Below are 19,795 nucleotides of genomic sequence, written 5' to 3' on the forward strand. Positions count from 1 at the left end.
CTTACTGTGTTTCATGGGCTATCGGGAGATGAAAAGAACACCTATGGTTTTCAATGTATCCTCAATTATGATAATCACTTCACCGAGATGCATGGTTATGAGACATTTTTAGATTATTTTTGATAGCATTATCTGAAACTCCAGTAAGACCTGAATTCAACTGTGCCATGTCAGTGAAAGGATTCGTGGAGTATGACCCGCCATATTTAAAGATCTCTGCCAGGCAGATCTATGTGTCTTCAGCTGTGCTACTTCCACAACAACTCCACTTAAGGGAGTGAGGCTTTGTCTGACATAAATAGGGCACACTGCATGATGTCCAATGAATGACAACTAATGTCAGTGAAGCTGTTGGTCAAAGGTTTCTGCTGGTAAACTAAGTTGGTGGCTCTCTCCACTCTCAATAGAGCGAGGGAATAGTGAGTTATAAGGAGGGGGTACTCTGCCATGTTTTTGGCAAAGTAGTCTGTCAACCAGCCTCTAAATAAGCCCCTGTGTGTTTTCAGTATTCACGCTCAACCAATTGTCCAGTACCCGATACTGTTCCATATTAAAATACTGTCAAAAATGTTTACATACATAAAAGCAGCTGCATAATGCTAAATGTTGGGGGGGGGGGGGGCTGCAGAATGTGATGAGGAGCCAACAACTCTCCTATATCTCAGATTCTTGAGGTCCTTGGTCTCAATGGGGCCTTATAGAAGGGTTGCCTCCCTCCCCCCTACGCCGCAGAGGTTGATGGGGCCTGAGTTACGCCCCTGTACATTAGCAATTCTGGTATCAGACAAAGATGACAAACTTGGTGTCAATCTTGCAATTGTGGATGGAACTCTCACTTCAGATCTACACAGTAGTTCATGTAAAGGCTGAACTGAAATGTTGGGCAACAAAAGTAACAGACGTGAGCCCTGAGCAAAAGTAAGGTGGTTAGGCTGATGATATTGCCACCCTCATTTTCACTTGAGCATTGTAATCAAATAATAATTAGCAGCACCAATTGGCAGCTACCTCCCACACCCACGCCATCTCATGTGATCTTTGAATCAGATTAGTGTGGGCTAGGATGTCAATGGCGTCTCGATTCCTTGACACCAACTATATGATGGTGCTAGTGACTGTGAATATTGCATCAAAGCCATAGCAGACCATGATGGGTTATCTAGTGGAGAGTTAGCCAAAACCGACAATGGTCATCACAAGAAAAGATGATGGCCTGAACCCGATAAAGGAATACTTGAAAAATGAAAATCTATCTGAGGAGTCTTATGATACACATGTATGTCTGTATTTCACACTTCTATAGTATAAAGGTAGCCAAAAGACCGTTGGAGCAACGTATAGGGTAAAAATCAATAAATAAATGGAGAGGTAGCTAGGTTTCGGTGGACTGCTTCTGCATTATGATTAGTATTATTCAAAGAGGTTCATTCTAGCCTATTTAGTTATTCATATGTGTGTGTTTTGTTGACAACCAGTCTTTCACCTGATAGCCATGTACATTGAATGGTCTGGCAAACTTCTATGTTGCAGATATATCTGTCCTGTTCAATTGTCGAGACTGTTGTTTCGGCAACCAGCTTATACAGGATTGGCAAGGAAATTCTTGGTATGTGAGGCACAATCTTCACATGAAATATGTAGTTTCTTGACTAATAAGATGGATGAAGCTAAGTCATAAACAGTGGATTGTGTCCAAAAATGCAACAAGTGATTCCTAAAGTAAAAGAGCTATTAAGCAAAAAGGTTGATTCAAACTGAGGGATGCTATTCAGAAGTAGACATTTCATTGGAGGAACAATAAATCCTGCATTTTCAATTACTCACACACTCATAGGAAGCCTACCAGAATGCCGATCTGGTTAGTCCTGCAGATAAAGATCCTACTGAGTATTTTGCATATGCCTGACAGGTACTACAGCAAACATCTACAGAGCTATATTTGTTTGTGCAACATAGGTTAAAATCACTCAACGCATTAAAAAATGAAAATCTGTAATATTACTTCATGACTACATCATTCAATTAAATAGTAAAATCTCAATACCTGCAAAATCCCACACATTTAATGTAAGTTCTTTTTTTGCATTTTGCTTGGAAGGTACACGCCAATCCTTGACATCAATGCCTACAGTTGCCTTTTTGAGACCCTGGTCGGGATGCTTGCACTTCATAAGTTGGTGCACCAGTGTAGTTTTGCCACTTCCTGCATTTCCCACAATCATAAGTTTCATTCTGTTATATGGCACAGCCTTCTTTAAACGCTGCTGAAGAAAACTAAACAAAATGCAAAATAAAGATTTTAAATAACTTGTAATATCACACATAAGATTACTTATTGCAGAGTAGCATACAGCACTATAAGTTACTTGCTGACCTATTAAAATGACTAGTATCAGCAGTACAGTATTGTTTAATGGTAAAAATGGTTACAAGAAGTCAAAATCCTCCCAGATATGAGAAGATATCCCCTTTTTGGCATTCATCAGCAGTTTTCCATGTATTTAGTAGAAAACAGCAGTTATTCCCAGTTACAATTGTACACCACAACATTAACACAATTATTCCTTTTACCTAATAATGTCTTTCGCTTTGAATCCAAGGTGTTTTAGATCCAAATCCAAATCAAGCCCCTCCAATGGAAGGTCCCACACTTTTGTGAGTTTTCCCATTTCATCAGGAAAACACCTCAGTTTTGGATTGTGACTAACATCGAAGGTGGTCAGGTTTTGAAGGAAACCAATCTCAGGTGGGATCTGAAAAAAAAATAATTAAGGCATCGGATCAGTAAAAAAAAAAAATCTGACATCAGGGTGTTCATAAATCAGTCAAAATCATTACTGTAAACCTATTGTGGTGAAGTCCAAGACTCCAAAAGAAGCCGCAAAGATGAGTTTCAAGGTAAAAGATTTGGATGATTATTGCAACTCATTCAAAAACATAAACCTCTAAAAGGAAAAAGCTACTTTCCAGTATGCATCTGTTCTTGGCTGGTAGAGCTGCAGAGTAGTAACTTATGCATAGATCGCCATCTGGTGTTGGGCGCCGATGCTTGCACCTTGTTGTTGTCTTGGAAGAAGTCTTTTGTGGTCACGAGATAGGTGACTCCTCCCTTGGACGATAGTGCGCATGGGCATAGACTCCATCTTCCGATTGTTTTTCGCCATGAAGGGAAATGATGGAGTTTGTAAGAAATAGAATAGATGTCCATGTGAGTGTATCTAATTAAGATAAAAACTGGAACAGATACAGGTCCCGGGGAGACGGGTGGGCGTGTACTACTCTGCAGCTCTACATGCCAAGAACAGATGCATACTGGTAAGTAGCATTTTCCGTTCGAGGCATAGGAGCTGCAGATAGTACACTTTTGCATAGACTGGACAGCAGTTTCTCCCCTACCGGTGGTCACCTGCATTTGTTGCAATAGTTTGAAAAAGTGTCTTAAGAACAGCTTGGCCCACAGAAGCTGGTTACTTGGCCTGCACTTAAACACAATAGTGTTTGGTGAAGGTGTGTGTAGTAGACCAAGTTGCTGCCTTACAAATGTGTTCTAGAGGAATGTTCCCTAAGAATGCCATGGAAGCCCCTAGTTTTCATGCTGAATGAGATCTAGGGGGAATTATAAAAGTGCGTTTTATTTTTTGATATCATATTTGAATACATTTGACTCTCCACCTGGCAATTCCAGTTTTGGAGATGGGGTTGACTTTATGAGGTGGAGAGAAAGCTACAAACAGGTGTTTTGTTTTTCTAATGGGTTTAGTCCTGTCTATGTAATACAGTAAAGCTCTTTTGACGTTGAGCGTGTGAAGAGCTCTCTCTGCTACTGAATCAGGGTTTTGGAAAAACACTGGTAACTCTATTGATTGATTAAGATGGAAAGCAGAAATTACCTTTGGAAGAAATGTTGGATTTGTTCTAAGAACCACTTTGTTTGGATGTATTTGAAAAAATGGTTCTTGTATGGTTAAAGTCTGGATCTCACTTACTCTCCTAAGAGGTGATTGCAACAAGGAACGCTACTTTCCATGTAACGAATTGTAATTCACATTTGTGTAAAGGCTCAAATGGGGGACCCATGAGTCTAGTAAGAACAACGTTTAGGTTCCACATCGGAGATGGTGGCAGTCTGGATGGAATTATTCTTTTAAGGCCTTCCATAAAGGCTTTGAAAGCAGGTACTCGAAACGATGATCAATGTTGTCTGTTTTGGAAGTAGGCGGCAAGGGCAGCCAGATGTAATCTAATTGATGAGTATGCAAGATTGCATCTTTGTAGATGGAGCAAATAGCAAATAAGGAAAATTGTACTTACCAGTATGTACCTGTTTTTGGCATGTAGAGCTGCAGAGTTACACACTGTGCATGGATGGCCACCTAGTGTTGGGCCCAGATGTTTGCATTTTTTTTTTTTTTAGAAAAGTCTTTGGAAGTCACAGGATAGGTGACTCCTCCTTTCGATCATAAAGCGCATGGGCATCGGCTCTATCCCCAGATTGTTTATCGCCATTAGGGAAGTGATGGAGTTTTACAAGAAAGTAGTAGTAAGTCCATGTAATTTGTATCTAATTAAGATAATACTGGAACAGATAAAGGTAGCCGGGGAGGCAGGTGGGCGTGTGTAACTCTGTAGCTCTACATGCCAAGAACAGATGCTTACTGGTTAGTAGCATTTTCCGCTCAAGGTATATGAGCTGCAGATTACACACTGTGCATAGATTGTATAGCAGTACCCACCTTAAGCGGCGACCACCAGTATCTGTTGCAGTTGTTTGAAACAGAGTTTTTAGTACAGCCTGGCCCACAGTTGCTTGTTGTTTAGTTTGCACATCTACACAATAGTGTTTTGTGAATGTGTGCAGTGTAGACCATGTAGCTGCTTTTCATATTTCGTCTAGGGGAATGTTCCTTTAAAATGCCATTGAAGCCCCTATTTTCCTTGTAGAATGGGCTTTAGGAGGAATAGATAACATAGGTTTAGCTTTGTGGTAACAGATTTGTATATGCATTTAACAATCCACCTAGCTATCCCAGATTTTGATATGGGGTTACCTTTATGTGGTGGTGAAAAAGACACAAAAAGTTGTAAAGTTTTACGAAAAGTTTGTGTCCTTTCAATGTAGTAAAGCATTGCTCTTTTCACATCTAAGGTGTGAAGAGCTCTTTCTGCGACTGTTTGTGGCTGAGAGAAAAATAGGGCAGCTCAACAGACTGATTTAGATGGAAGGGTGAAATGACTTTTTGAAGGAATTTACGATTAGTACGGAGAACCACTTTATTATGATGCATTTGCAGAAAGTGTTCTTGAATGGTAAATGCTTGTAGTTCACTAACTCTTCTAAGAGAAGTAATAGCTACTAGGAAAGCTAATTTCCAAGTTAGGAATTGCAATTCACATTTATGTAACGGTTCAAAGGGAGGTCCCATTAACCGTGTGAGAACATTGTTTAAGTTCCACACTGGTGAAGGTGGTGTTCTGGGATCGATTATTCTTTTGAGTCCTTCCATGAAAGCCTTTATGGCAGGCACTCTAAAAAGAGATAGATGATGTCTATTTTGTAAGTATGGTGCAATGGCAGCAAGGTGCAGTCTGATAGATGTGTACGCTAAATTACACTTTTGAAGGTGTAATAGGTGCACTGTGTGGATAGGAATGTGGAAGTAGGCGTCCTTTACATCTGGAGTGACAAGGAAGTCATTTGGTAAAAGGAGCAGAAGGACCTGCTGGAGTGTGACCATATGAAAGTGGTCTGACAGTATGTACAGGTTTAGGGTTCTGAGGTCTAGAATAGGACTTAAAGATCTGTCCTTCTTTGGGATTAAGAAATACAGGGAGTATACTCCTTTGTTTTGCTGATGCATTGGAACTATTTCTATTGCATTCTTTTCTGCAGGAGAGATATAACCTCCTGTCTCAGCAGTATCAAATGTTCTTGTGCCATTGGATGCTGTCTGGGTGGTATGTTTGGGGGGGTTATTTGTAGCACCCACCTGTCTGATGTGATGTTTTTCCAGGCTGGTAGGTATTGTTGTAGTCTTCCCCCGACAGGAGTGGAATGGGGTGGGGGAAGGGGAGGGAAGTCATTGGGCAGGGGTGGAGGCAAAGCATGAGTTGTTTTTACCTCTGCCCCTTTTGTTCTTACCTCTGTAACCACCCCTTTGGTAGCCCCTACTATAGGTGGACTGTGTGGGGGCTTTGTAAGAGGTAGAGGGTGCGTCTGAAGAGTATTCCGTGGTGACTCCTCAGTAAGATGGACACTCTGTTCATCACCACCCCCTTTTCTGAATCGTTTTTGGCCACTATAGGTGTGGCAGGGTATACTCAGACATGAGTCCCTTTCTCACTGCACCATCAGGATTCAAGCAAGCCGGGCCGAAGAAGGCTGAAATGCCAGAAACCGGTCCCCGGTAGCTTGTCTCCTTTCTGGTGAAGAATTGGCTTGGTAGTTTAGTCTGCCCTGTTCCCATGATGCACTGGGCCAGGGACAGACTGATTTGCATATAGCCAGGTTCTGAGCTGGGATGGTGCAGTGAGATAAATCACGGTGATGGATCAAGCCCTGATCTTTGGACTGGGTAAGAGTGGTCTGCTTAATTCGGACACTCTGTTCATCACCACCCCCTTTTCTGAATCGTTTTTGGCCACTATAGGTGTGGCAGGGTATACTCAGACATGAGTCCCTTTCTCACTGCACCATCAGGATTCAAGCAAGCCGGGCCGAAGAAGGCTGAAATGCCAGAAACCGGTCCCCGGTAGCTTGTCTCCTTTCTGGTGAAGAATTGGCTTGGTAGTTTAGCCTGCCCTGTTCCCATGATGCACTGGGCCAGGGACAGACTGATTTGCATATAGCCAGGTTCTGAGCTGGGATGGTGCAGTGAGATAAATAACGGTGATGGATCAAGCCCTGATCTTTGGACTGGGTAAGAGTGGTCTGCTTAATTCGGACACTCTGTTCATCACCACCCCCTTTTCTGAATCGTTTTTGGCCACTATAGGTGTGGCAGGGTATACTCAGACATGAGTCCCTTTCTCACTGCACCATCAGGATTCAAGCAAGCCGGGCCGAAGAAGGCTGAAATGCAAGAAACCGGTCCCCGGTAGCTAGTCTCCTTTCTGGTAAAGAATTGGCTTGGTAGTTTAGTCTGCCCTGTTCCCATGATGCACTGGGCCAGGGACAGACTGATTTGCATATAGCCAGGTTCTGAGCTGGGATGGTGCAGTGAGATAAATAACGGTGATGGATCAAGCCCTGATCTTTGTACTGGGTAAGAGTTGTCTGCTTAAGTCGGACACTCTGTTCATCACCACCCCCTTTTCTGAATCCTCTGTAAGATGAGCGTCAAAATAAGCGTTCGGGAACAATGCAACTGCAAGGCTCCCATAGATTTGGCTGTATCGGTATCCTATTTAATCTTTTCAAGGGATACGTCTACATTAGGTCCGAATAAGTGTTGCTCATCAAAGGGCTGGTTAAGTACAGCACTTTGGTCTTCAGGTTTGAACCCTGAAATGCGTAGCCATGCATGTCTACGCAACAAAATACTGGTATTAACTGCTCTGGAGGCAGTGTTTGCTGCATCTAATGCACAAGGAATAGAGGTGTTTGTAATATTTTTCCCTTCTTGGAGAAGCTCATTTGCTCTGTCTTTATACCTATCAGAGAGGTGCTGCATTAATGATTCTAATTAATCTTAATGTGCCCTGTCATATCTTGCCAATAATGTTTGTGTATTGGCAATACACCACATGTTTGCTGCCTGAGACGTAGTTCTTTTACCTGATGCGTCAAGGAGCTTAAACTATTTATCTGTGGGGGGAGCGTCACCTGATGTTTGTGAATTTGCTCTTTTGCGTGCATTAGAGACCACAAGAGAGTCTAATGGTACTGGACCTTTAATATATGCTGGATCTGAAAGGGCAATTGCAAAAACCACAGTTGATGGACAGAATGCAGAACAATGTCATACATTCACCCCAGTACAGAGATCTGAAACTAAATCCATCATCTTTTTGCACTCCACACCACCCCAGTTCAGACATGGCCATATGCAAATCAGTCTGACCCTGTGCCTCATGGGAACAGTCCAGCCCGAACTGCCAAGCGGATCTGAAAGGGCAGCATTATATTTTTTCTCTATTCGTGGGTTGATGACCCGAGTTCTAACTGGGTCCTTGAAGACTTCGGGAGCATGCTTAATAACTCCCTTAAGCATGGGTAAAATTGATGAGGACCTTTGTGCATTATCAAAGGTATCCATTGAGAAGTCTTCATCTACAGGGTCAGTATGTAGGTCCACCCCATGGTATTCTGCAGCCCTGTGTACTAGCTGATTAAATCCCAAAGTGTCTTCTGGTGGGGAAGGCCTAGAGGGATATATGTAGTCCTGAGCGTCATTAGTGACGTCTGGGGTGTTATAATCATTCCACGGGTCAGGTGAGCCCGGAGGAATAGAGGGATCATCTGCACCAACCCCTGTATTGTCAGAGCTATCATCTATGTTGTCATCATCTGGTATAATAGAAGATATAGGGGAGTGCTGTGGTAGGGGAGCAGGTAGTCATGCCATATGTGGAGGAGGAGGGGAAGGAATCCTTAGAGGAGAGGTAGCAATGTCCTTCTTTGGATGAGGAACCGGTGCAGGTGTATCCAGTGGTGTTTTTTTTTAACTAAGAGTTAGTCGACCAGTGGTTGGCTCCTAACCAAGAGTCTTTTGTGCAGGGTCTGGATGAAATAAGTCATATGTAGGAGGCAGATCTTTTGGTGCGGAGGGATTTCTCAGCACCGAGCTGGGGGCTTCTTTTGGCTTTGAAGCGTGTTGTTTGACAATGTCTTTATTATCAGTCTTTTTTCGGCTCCGATGACTCTCTCGGCTCCGATGGGGTTTTGGGATCCCACGGTTTTCTCGGCTCCGATGGATTTTTCGGGTCCAATGATTTTTTTAATCCGAAGCGTGTTTGCTTGGGTCCGATTTTCGGTGCCAAGGGGCTAGCAGTAGGCTTCGACCCACATTGAGGAAACTTTTTAAATGGAGTCCATTCCATGAGCTGGAAGTTGAGGCCTAGGTGGGCCCGAAGGCCTTTGCCGCCGACCGGAATCGAAGACTTCGAAGTTAAAGAGTAGCGTCGACTGTAAACGCGTTTGAAACTATATCGTCGAAGCTGGTGAGTATTCCGCTCCGCAGGAAATCGGTACCAACACAGAGCGCTGGAAACACATCCGAGCCCGGTGGCGGAAAAAACAATCTGGGGATGGAGCGGATGCCCATGCGCAGTATGATCCAAAGGAGGAGTCACCTATCCTGTGACTTCCAAAGACTTTTCTACAACAAAAACAAACTGCAAACATCCGGGCCCAACACTAGGTGGCCATCTATGCACAGTGTGTAATCTGCAGCTCATATGCCTCAAACTGCTTTGTATTGAAGCATCTAATGGGTCAATTTTGTTGTTTTTGCAACAAATAACGAATCTTTTCCATTTGGCTGCATAGCAAGCTCTAGTACTGGGACGTCTGGCTTCCTTAACCCCTTCGCTGCTGATGACTAGCTCAGCTCGTCATCAGCCACGGTGGTCGTGTGCGGATGACGAGCTGAGCTCGTCATGTAACGCGGCTTCTTTAGATTTGACGCACACAGCGGGAAAAGCCGCCGCAGCGATGCGGTTAATAATATTCATACAGTCCGGTGGGAGGTTCAAGTAACCAAACTCTAAGACTTTAGGAGCCAGATCCCTAGATTCAGTTGCGCTGGATCTGGGTGCCTGATTTCTCCATGGTTCTGCATCAGCAGCTTTGGAGCCGTCATTTTTGATGAGGAACTAGTGATAGTTCGAGTAGTGTCGTTAACCATGGTTGCCGTGCCCATGTGGGAGCAACTAGGATCATTTTGAGGGACTGTTGTTTGAACTTGCGTACTACTAGTGGAATGAGTGGGAGTGGTGGAAAAGTGTACACAAATCTGCCTGACCAGCTAATCCATATCGCATTGCCCGTGGACAAAGGGTGTGGTAACCTGGCGGCAAAGGTTGGGCATTTTGATTTTGTGTGTGTGGTAAAAGATCTTTGTCTGGTTGGCCCACATTTGGAAGAAAGGTTGAAGTACTTGTGGATGAAGTTCCATTTGTGTATTTGTTGAGTCTGACAACTTAACAGATACGTTGTCTGATTGCTTACTCCTGGAAGATGTTCCGCCAGGAGATATATGTTTTGTGCAATGGCCCATCTGCATATACTTTGTGCTAGGAGAGAGAGCTGCAGAGAATGTGTTCATGCTTGCATTTTGTATGTAATACATTGTTGTCATATTGCCCGTCCAGACAAAGACAGTCTTGTTGAGAAGATGTACTTAGAATTACTTTAAGGCTAGGATTATTGGCAGTAGTTCTAGATGATTGATGTGAACCACTTTTTGTTGAGTGGTCCATCTGCCCTGAATTGCATGGTTTAGGAGATGGCCGAGCCAGTGAGTAATACGTCTGTTGTTAGCACTATCTGTGGAACAGGCTCTAGGAACGGCCACCCTTTGGACAGGTTTTGTGTGTTCCACCACTGCAGAGATGTGTGCAGCTGTCCACCAACACCAGATCTGTAAGTTGTCTTTGAGCCTGGTTCCACTGATGTGCTGAACATTCTTGTAAAAGGTGCATCTGAAGTCTTGCATGGGGTACGATGAAAATGCAAGAGGCCATCATTCCTATGAGCTGCGTAAACACTCGTGCTGGTAGAGTGTGTTTGGATGAAAGCTGTTGAGGGTTTGCATGCCGGCTATCCTGGCTGGATTGGGGTATGCTAGAGCTTTGCAAGTGTCTACTGTGGCTCCTAGATACTTATGTATGTAGGAGGGTTGAAGGTGTAGTTTAGTGTGAACCCTAGGTTGTGTAAAAGTTGAATTGTATTATAAGTGTAATGAACACACTGGTAGTCCAGGTATGCAAATACATGAATTATCTGTCTTCTCAAATGTGCTGCTACTACTGCAAGGCACTTTGTGAACAAAATTGGTGCTGTGGTCACCCCAAATGGAAGGACCTTGAACTGATAGTGCTGCCCGTCTACTGTGAACCTCAGGTATTTTCTGTGAGCAGGGTGTATGGGGATGTGGAAGTTGGCGTCCTTGAGATCTAGTGTGGCAGGGATGTTGCCTTGTTGAAGCAGTGGAAGAACCTGCTGGAGAGTGATCATGTGAAAATTATCTGATTGTATGTACAAATTGAGAGGTCTGAGGTCCAGTATTGGCCTTAGTGTCTCGTCTTTTTGGTGGATTAGGAAATACAGGGAGTAAACCCCTGTTCCCTGATGTTGTATGGGAACTGGTTCTATTGCATGTTTTTGAAGCAGTAAAAGAACCTCTTGTTTGAGGAGTGTTAGATGTTCCCCTGACATTGAGTGCTGTTTGGGTGGTATGTTGGGTTGAGTAGCAGTAAGTTCCAGGCAGCAACCATATTGGATAATTTGTCTTACCCACTTGTCTGTAGTGATGGAATTCCTGATAGGTAGGAACCTATCTGCAGCTCGTATGCCTACAACTTACACTTAAGCTGAAATACAACAGTCTGCTAAGAGAAAACCGAGAATGCTTTGGCATCACCACAAAAGTCCCACTTAAGATACACTGACGCAACAAGAGTTCCACAGGCACCAGTGTATGCAAGGAAAATGCCCCCCACCCACTTCTGCGTGGATAGTACAATGCTGCCATAATATATGTTTAGTGGGCCTCTCAGGCCTCTGAGCCCCAGTGCCACTGCACCATTAAAAGCTACTATCCTGCAAAGATACACCACATTTCTCCCTCTAAAAATGAACAACTGAAACAAACTAATCAGTACAAAGCATATAAGGTACAGGATCAAGGAAAAACCTGGTAAACAAAACTACTAGCTCATAACAAAACGATGAAAGAGTATATTAAACACAATACATACAAAAGTCTTAATGGGCACCAAGCCTCTAATGGGTTATAAAAAGGTAATCAGACAACATGGCTAAATTATCACAAACTCCTGGAGATAAAATTGATTCATACCCACTCTTCCTATCACCATCACTTCCCAGCTCCACAACATCTCCATGCACCCTCACCAAGCTTTCCTCAGAACCACCACATTCCTGATTCACACACCTCTCAGAACATTTTGGACATGTCTCAGGTGCCACTGATTTCACCACTACCACTTTACTTTTGTTTAAAAGGGGATTTTCCCACAGAACCATGTAGGGACATGTAATAGACAGTTATGCAATTCCGTCTTCCAGTCTAGGCTATTTGTTTTAAGCCATTTGGTCACTTTCTTATGGGTCTTGATCATGCATTTGATGGCACCATTAGTCTCTAGATGAGTCACAGAACTCTGTTTGCAAACAATGTAGTGCTCCTTCAAATAATTCTCCATAGCACTGGAACAAAACTTAATGCCACTGTACAATAGAGTGCTTTTAGACCAGCCGTCTTGTGTAAATATGTTCTGTAAAAATGTAATTATAGCAAACATGAAGAACACCTTTACAAAAGAAACCTAAACCCACCTTCAAATGAAATCCAATACAATAAGGTAAGAGATGGCAAGCTCCCATCTTATGGTACCAACTAGATGTATTGCCACTTCCACTAACAGGTAATTTGCTATTTATCACATTTGCCACACTCTAAGCAATCACTCAATGTTTCTTTTTTAACCCCTCCCACGCTGGTGACCGAACCGTTCCGTCACGCCCCTCGGGTGGGCTGTGCTGGTGACGGAACGGTTCCGTCACGGCCCGCTTGCCGCGCCTGCGCGGCGCGTTCTATTGAGCGGGCGGGCCGTGACGGAACGGTTCCGTCACAAGCACGGCTCACCCGAGGGGCGTGACGGAGCGGTTCCGTCACCAGTGTGGGAGCGCCGCGCGCCCCTTCCCCCGCCCCTTAGCACTGCGGCGGAATAGCCGCCGCAGTGAAAGGGTTAAATAAATATTTGTATTGTTTGCCAATAACCATAAAAAGAAACAACAGACATTGACATCATAACACCACTAGACTAGCTACATGGTAGTCTTCGGGTTCCGTCACAGAATTCCATGTTTTTGGGTGAGCCACCTCGGCTTTTGTACTATTAAGAAGACCAAGGAAGACGGAAAAAATATATCCAAAGTTGTTACTGTTTTAATAATTTCTTCTCATATATCTAAACAAATTATATAAGTTAATAAAGATATTGCCACTTTTTATTTATACATATTGATTAAATGTGTTGTGTTATATATTGTGTTTCATTTTTTAAATGTTTTGTATATATATCATTTGTTTAGATAATATGAGAAGAAATTATTAAAACAGTAACAACTTTGAATATATTTTTTCCGTCTTCCTTGGTCTTCCTAATATCATAGATACTGTGTATATTGTTTGCTTTATTGACATTGCCTAGGAGTTTTTGTCACTACCATTTACCATTCCCCCCCCTAGATCATACTCCTCGTCAGTGTGGTGGGATGATGCAGGAGATTGAACAGGAGAAGTTATAGGTTCAATATAAGGAGGGATAGGAGAGGAAGAAGGTGAAGGAGAGTAAGGGTGCATTGGAGAAGTTGCACAATCCTTCTTCTTGGCAGGAACCACAGGTGGGAGTGGTGTGTGTGCTGGTCTTTTCTTGTGAGGAATTGCTTCCACATGTCCAGTCTTTGGATTAATATAGACCTTTTTCTGTTTAGGATCTGATCTAAATAGTTCTTCCTCATGTACAATCCTTTTCGGCGTTGATTTTTTTCGGTGCCGGTAGAGGTTGTTTAGTGGTTTTTGCTTTAGAAGGAGTTATTGAGTCCTGTGGCAAAATCTTCGCTGCAGAAGGTGGTTTCGGCTTGGTATGCTTGTCAGAGGGTTTAGACGTGTCTGTATCAGGCCTTGGAGTCTTTGGTACCGATTTCAGCATGGAGACAGGTTTCGTTGGGCCTGCGGCGCCGGAATCTGTCTTTCCATCCTTATTTTTTGGACCTGAAGGTTTCGGAGTCGAAGTTTTCGAATCCGGTACAGTCTTTGGCTTCGGCACCGATGGTTCGGGTGCCAAAGGGTCCTTGTCTTTGGGCACCGAAGGGTGTTTTGGCTTCGGTGTCGAGGAGTCCTTCGGTGTCGAAGGATGTTTCGGTGACAATGGAGGAGGTGGAATTGGCACATGTGGCTTTTTCGGTGCCGAAGCACCGGAAGGCGTAGTCTTTTTCCTCAGAAAGGGTAAATTTCGTCTTGACTCAGCCCCATGGGCGGAGTGCTGACCGCTGCCTTTGTCTTGGGTAGTGTATGCTGTGGGGGGGCAGGGCTACTCACAGGTTGTCGAGATGGAATCGAATCATCAGCCCCGATATGATCTGGAGATCAGGCTAGTCTTCCTCGACAACGAGTGGAGCATCGTCCTCACAGACATCTTCGAGTGGATCTTCTTCTCCGGAGTCGTCCCCTCAGACGATCTCCCCCTCAAAGATGGCCTCCGGTGCTGGCGCTGATCTCCTCATTTCGTGTCGACGGGCCCTCCGATCCCGAATGGTCTTTTTCGATCGGAAGGAGGCACAGGCTGTGCAGGTCGACTCATAGTGTTCCGGCGATAGACAGAGGTTACAAACCTCATGATGGTCGCTATGAGGGAATTTTGCTCGACATACCGGGCATCTCTTGAATGGAGTTCTTTCCATGAGGCGTAGGCCGCACGGCGCCGATAGGTCCAACGGCCCGCGTCGACGCACCGGAAAGTAGCTGGTGATGTCGAAAAGTCTATTCGATGTCAAAAATTGTTTTTATAAACTTTCACGCTTCAAAGTTGCTGAAAAAGTCTTTTCTAGCCGGAGCGGAAAACTTTCATACGAACCCAGTGGCGGAAAAAAACTATCTGAGGATGGAGTCAATGACCATGCGCAGTTTTGTCCAAGGGAGGAGTCACCTATCTCGTGACTACAAAGACTTCTTCCAAGAAGACAACAACCTGCAATCATCCGAGCCCAACACCAGGTGGCGATCTATTGCTAAGTGTACGATCTGCAGCTCATATGCCTCAAACATACTTATTTCCAAGGTTTATGGTCAGTACATACCTTGAATTTTGTCCCATCCAAACCTACTTCCAGGATTAATTTAATGTCTAATAAATGGCAAGAGCCTTTTTCTCAATTTTAGACTAATTGCAATTCACATCTCTCAAAGCACATGAAGCACATGATATTTTTTTTTATAATACCTTAGTTTTTGTTTTACAAAAAATCTCAATAATTGTAGACTGACAGAGGACGTAGGCCAGTAATCAAAGATTGCAGTTAGTTCTTTTACAGTATGGACGGTGTACCGACTGACATAGTATTCGAGTATTAGGTATAACCATAGGTCTTACACTTTTTTGTGTTTTACTCCTCCCTCCCCTCAGTTGTGTCCTCACTAGCACCGGACACATGCTGGTCCCTCCCATCCAGTTCGGAGTTCAAGGAAACATTACACATTTCCATCCATTCACTAAAATACTCTTGCAACTTGTCATCCCTACTGTGGGTTTCTTCCTCCAGTGACCACTGGTAGACGTCCCTATTCCATGCTTCTACATCCGGGGCTCACTGACCCATCTGTGAAATGGCCGCCCTGTGCCTTGCCAGCACCAACAGTAGCAACAGTTTGTAAGCCATTTTCATCTCTTGGGTTTCTTAATGTGTACCAATGAGCAGTGTAAAGGTTGCTCCTCAACATGACAGCCTGTGCCCCTTCACACAGCCTCAACCACACAGGATCAGAACTGACTCACCCCAGGACATTGCAATGCTATGTGTAGGAGTCGCATGTGAGCAATATATTTAGGGTGTGGGCTTTCTGCAGGATATCGGGGTATGTGGGCCAGGTCACCATGGCTATGTCTGTCAGACCAAGATAATGTAGGTAGTGGCCCTGCCCCAGCTCAAAGTCACTGCACGCCTGCTCATATGTAATGAACGTTTCACCTGGGAGGAAGCACATAAAATTAACCTCTCTTTGCATTATTCTTCTGTAAAATACTGCTCATAAGTCCTTTGAGCTAGGTCCAGTGATAATGACTGTCTCCTCACCTGGAAAAACATTCTGCAGACATGGGGTCAGTTTGTATTCAGTCGTAACTGCATCAAACCCCAACTGACACTCTTGACTAAAGTTGAATCAATGCCCTGACCTACTAGCAACCTCACGTTGCAGGTCCTAGCTGCTTAGTTCAAAATCAACTTGCCATAATATTCCACTATGCCCTTTTTTGATGGCATTGATCAAATTCTTCTTAGGGCTAACTCCATCATCGGAGATCCGGTAATTTACTTCCCTCACACCAAATCTACACTCTTCATGATTACTATCAATCCAACTTCAGAAAGCCTCCCTAAACAATAGGTTGCTTACCTTCTGTAACACTCTTGATGGTAGGGTCTTTACCTAACCACCAATTCCTCACCTTTTGAATATTCCCAAGAGATCAGACTGGATTCAGAAATTCTTTAGCCATACCCATGCCAGCGGCTGTGCGTCAACATCATTCTATTCCAGATCTGATGTGCGCAAGCGTATATAGGTACCACCCTTGCGTTATGACATCAGTTGCTTTCTTGACACTTCTGCACCTAAAGATGAGGAGCCAATCAGATTAGTCATGATCAGTATGCAGATTCCTAAGTTGGGATCCTTTTATGTGTAGAGACCAGTTCATGGAACGGGGAGGTGGGCGGGTGAGAGAGGAATCTGCAATGAGATAGTCTCTACCAGAAAGAGTTACAAAAGGTAAGTATGTTTCTTTTAGAAACTTCGAATCACTGTCTCTTCATCATTTGTGTTGATTGCAAACCCCCAAGTTTTTTGTCTGTGAACTAGCTCAAACCAACAAGTCCTTCAGAACCGAACAGACAAATGCCAATTTCGACGGACTCCACTGTCCAGACATTAGTGCTTCATGAAAGTATGAAGAAAGGCTCAGGTAGCCACTTGGTAAATGTTCAAGACAGGCACCAAGCTTGTCAGTATAGTAGTAGCAGCCTTGGCTCTGGTAGAACAAGAACGCAAGCCTTCTGGGACTGTTTCTTTGCCTACACATAGCAGATCTTAATACAAAGCATGATCCAGCTAGAGATGGTCCTTTGCTGCACAGTCTTGCTTGTTTTTTCTCCAGGGAATCTGATAAAGATCTAACCATCCACCCAGTGTTCTCTTGTTCAAGAAATATAGAACCCGACAGGGGTGAGGTGGAGCAAAGAACGCCACAAGAGTGATATTCTGACAGTGATGGAAGGGTCCACAACCTTCAGAAGGACAAAGGTTTGAGTCCTAGAACTAACTTGTCTAGGTAGAAGTGTAATGCAGGTTGACAGACCAGGGCTGTAACTTGCTCACTCGCCTCGCCGATGTTATGGGGCCAGTAAAGACTATCTTGAGAGTGAGGAGCTAAAGAGAATAACTGTGTAAAGGCTTAAAAGGCACACACATGAGGAATGTGCGGTGCGGCCCAAATCTAGATCCCTTTGGGCCATAATAAATGGAGGAGGGCGGAACATATATTGTAACCCTTTAAGGAGATGCATCACAACAGGGAACAAAAGTGATGAGGGCTGGTTCAGCAACCATGAAAAGACGGAAACAGCTGACAGGTGCCCTTTAACAGTGCCCAAACCAGGGCCTTGCTGGGCTTGGGACAACACAAATAACAAAGCTTTGGACAGTTTGGCAAGGAATGGGTCATTCTGCTACAAACTCATTCGAAAGGCAGGCATATACAGATTTGGTTGAACGGCGTCTGGCTGCTAAGATGACATCAACCATTTCAGGAGAAAAGTCAAAGACACTCAACTGATGCCACTCAATCCCCAAGCATGGAAGTGTAGGGTGCGCAGATTCCGGTGCAGAACCCTGCCATAGTACTGCAACAGAAGATCCTGCCAAAGTGGCAGCCTGACTGGAGGACAGATGAACAAGTTACTTACCTTCGGTAACGATATATCTGTAAGAAACATTAGTTAGTGTTAGATTCCTTACCTTAGAATATCCCCAGGCGTCAGTCTGGATCCGGAAACTTTTGCGTAGCAGTACCCCTGCGCGTCGGTAGGCGTCGTCTGCAGGCGTCCCCTGCGGCTCCGCGTCCGTCGTCGGCGTCGTGCGCCGTGATGACGTCGCTGGAGTATATAGACGCCGCCTCCGCGCGCTCACGTCAGTTCTTTGCACACAGCTTTTCCGCGCCAGGAGACGCAGAGCCATGAGAGAACCAACACTGGTGCCATGTAAAACTAGGGCCCTGAAAGGGATGTCCTTAACCCTAGGTATCAGTTCGCAGAACGGGGAGGATGGGTGGGTTCGGTAAGGAATCTAACACTAACTAATGTTTCTTACAGATATATTGTTACCGAAGGTAAGTAACTTGTTCATCTGAAAGAAACACGTTAGTGTTAGATTCCTTACCTTAGAATACATACCCCAGCAATACCAACCCCGGTGGTGGGTCTGCGAACCAATACAAAACTACACCAGAAAGTCCTGGAGGACAGAACGGCCAAAGAAGCCATCCCTCCGGACTTGACTGTCCAGGCAGTAGTGCCTCGCAAAGGTGTGCAGCGAGGCCCACGTAGCCGCTTGGCAAATGTCCTGCAAGGGGACTCCCCGGCCCAGGGCAGTAGTAGCCGCCGTGGCCCGAGTGGAATGGGCTCTCAGCCCAACAGGAGGCTCCTTCCAAGCCAAAGAGTAGCACGCTTTGATGCAGAGGACGACCCATCGAGAGATGGTTCGTTTACAAACCGCCCGTCCCTTCTTCGCACCCACGTAGCCAACAAACAGTTGGTCATCCACCCGGAACTGGCGAGTGCGATCCATGTAAAATGAAAGCGCACGTTTTGGGTCCAGACGATGGAGCCGCTCTTCATCCTTTGAAGGATGCGGAGGCGGGAAGAAGGAAGGGAGGGTGATGGACTGCCCGATGTGAAAGGCCGAAACAACCTTGGGCAGGAAAGAAGGTCTAGTCCTCAGAACCACCTTGTCAGGATGAATGGACAGGAAAGGAGGTTGGACAGAAAGAGCCTGGAGCTCACTCACCCTCCTGGCAGAGGTGATGGCAACCAGGAAAGCCGTCTTTAAAGTCAGGAGACGGAGAGGACAAGAATGAAGGGGCTCAAAGGGAGCGCACATCAGAAAGGTTAGAACCAGGTTCAAATCCCACTGGGGCATCACAAACGGAACAGGTGGAAACATGTGAGTGATGCCCTTCAAGAATCGAGTTACAATCGGGGATTTGAACAAAGAAGGCTGATCAGGAAGCCTCAAGAAGGCTGAAAGGGCAGAAAGGTAGCCCTTGATAGTGCCCAGAGCAGAGCCCTGCTGGGCAAGAGAAAGAAGAAACAGAAGAACCTCCGAAAGAGGGGCAGAAAGAGGATCCACAGCCTTTGCTGTGCACCATGCCACAAATCTGTTCCACCGACAGGCGTATACCGACTTAGTGGAGGGACGCCTGGCTGCCAGAATAACATCACAGACTTCAGGAGGCAAGTCAAATGGCCTCAACTGCCGCCGCTCAATCTCCAAGCATGGAGGTGGAGACTGGACAGGTTCGGGTGGAGGACCGTCCCCTGCTGCTGCGACAGAAGGTCCTCCTGAAGGGGCAGGCGGATCGGGGGACCGACTGACATGCTGAGTAGCTCGGGATACCAGTACCTTCGAGCCCAGTCCACAGCCACAAGGATAACTTGGGCCCGGTCGCGCCTGATCTTCTTCAGCACTCTGGGCAGAAGTGGTATAGGCGGAAAGGCGTATAACAGACCGCAACTCCACTCGCGCCGAAAGGCGTCGCCGTGCGAGTGCCGTCT

At 45.0% G+C, this 19,795-nt stretch overlaps 1 protein-coding gene across 1 annotated transcript in view; it reads right to left on the reverse strand.

Moving 5' to 3' along the window:
• Positions 1–19,795, reverse strand: part of LRRK2 (leucine rich repeat kinase 2) — a 2,096,839-nt gene that overhangs the window by 1,085,748 nt on the left and 991,296 nt on the right. The window contains exons 28-29 of the mRNA XM_086967213.1: positions 2,572–2,753; positions 2,045–2,274 (exon numbers count right to left, since the gene is read on the reverse strand). Coding sequence (XP_086823339.1) covers positions 2,045–2,274; positions 2,572–2,753 — 412 coding nt within the window. The remainder of the gene's footprint in view (positions 1–2,044; positions 2,275–2,571; positions 2,754–19,795) is intronic.

This window comes from Lissotriton vulgaris, chromosome 1_1 (genome assembly GCF_964263255.1).
Source record: "Lissotriton vulgaris chromosome 1_1, aLisVul1.2, whole genome shotgun sequence".
In the NCBI taxonomy this organism is placed as follows: Eukaryota; Metazoa; Chordata; class Amphibia; order Caudata; family Salamandridae; genus Lissotriton; species Lissotriton vulgaris.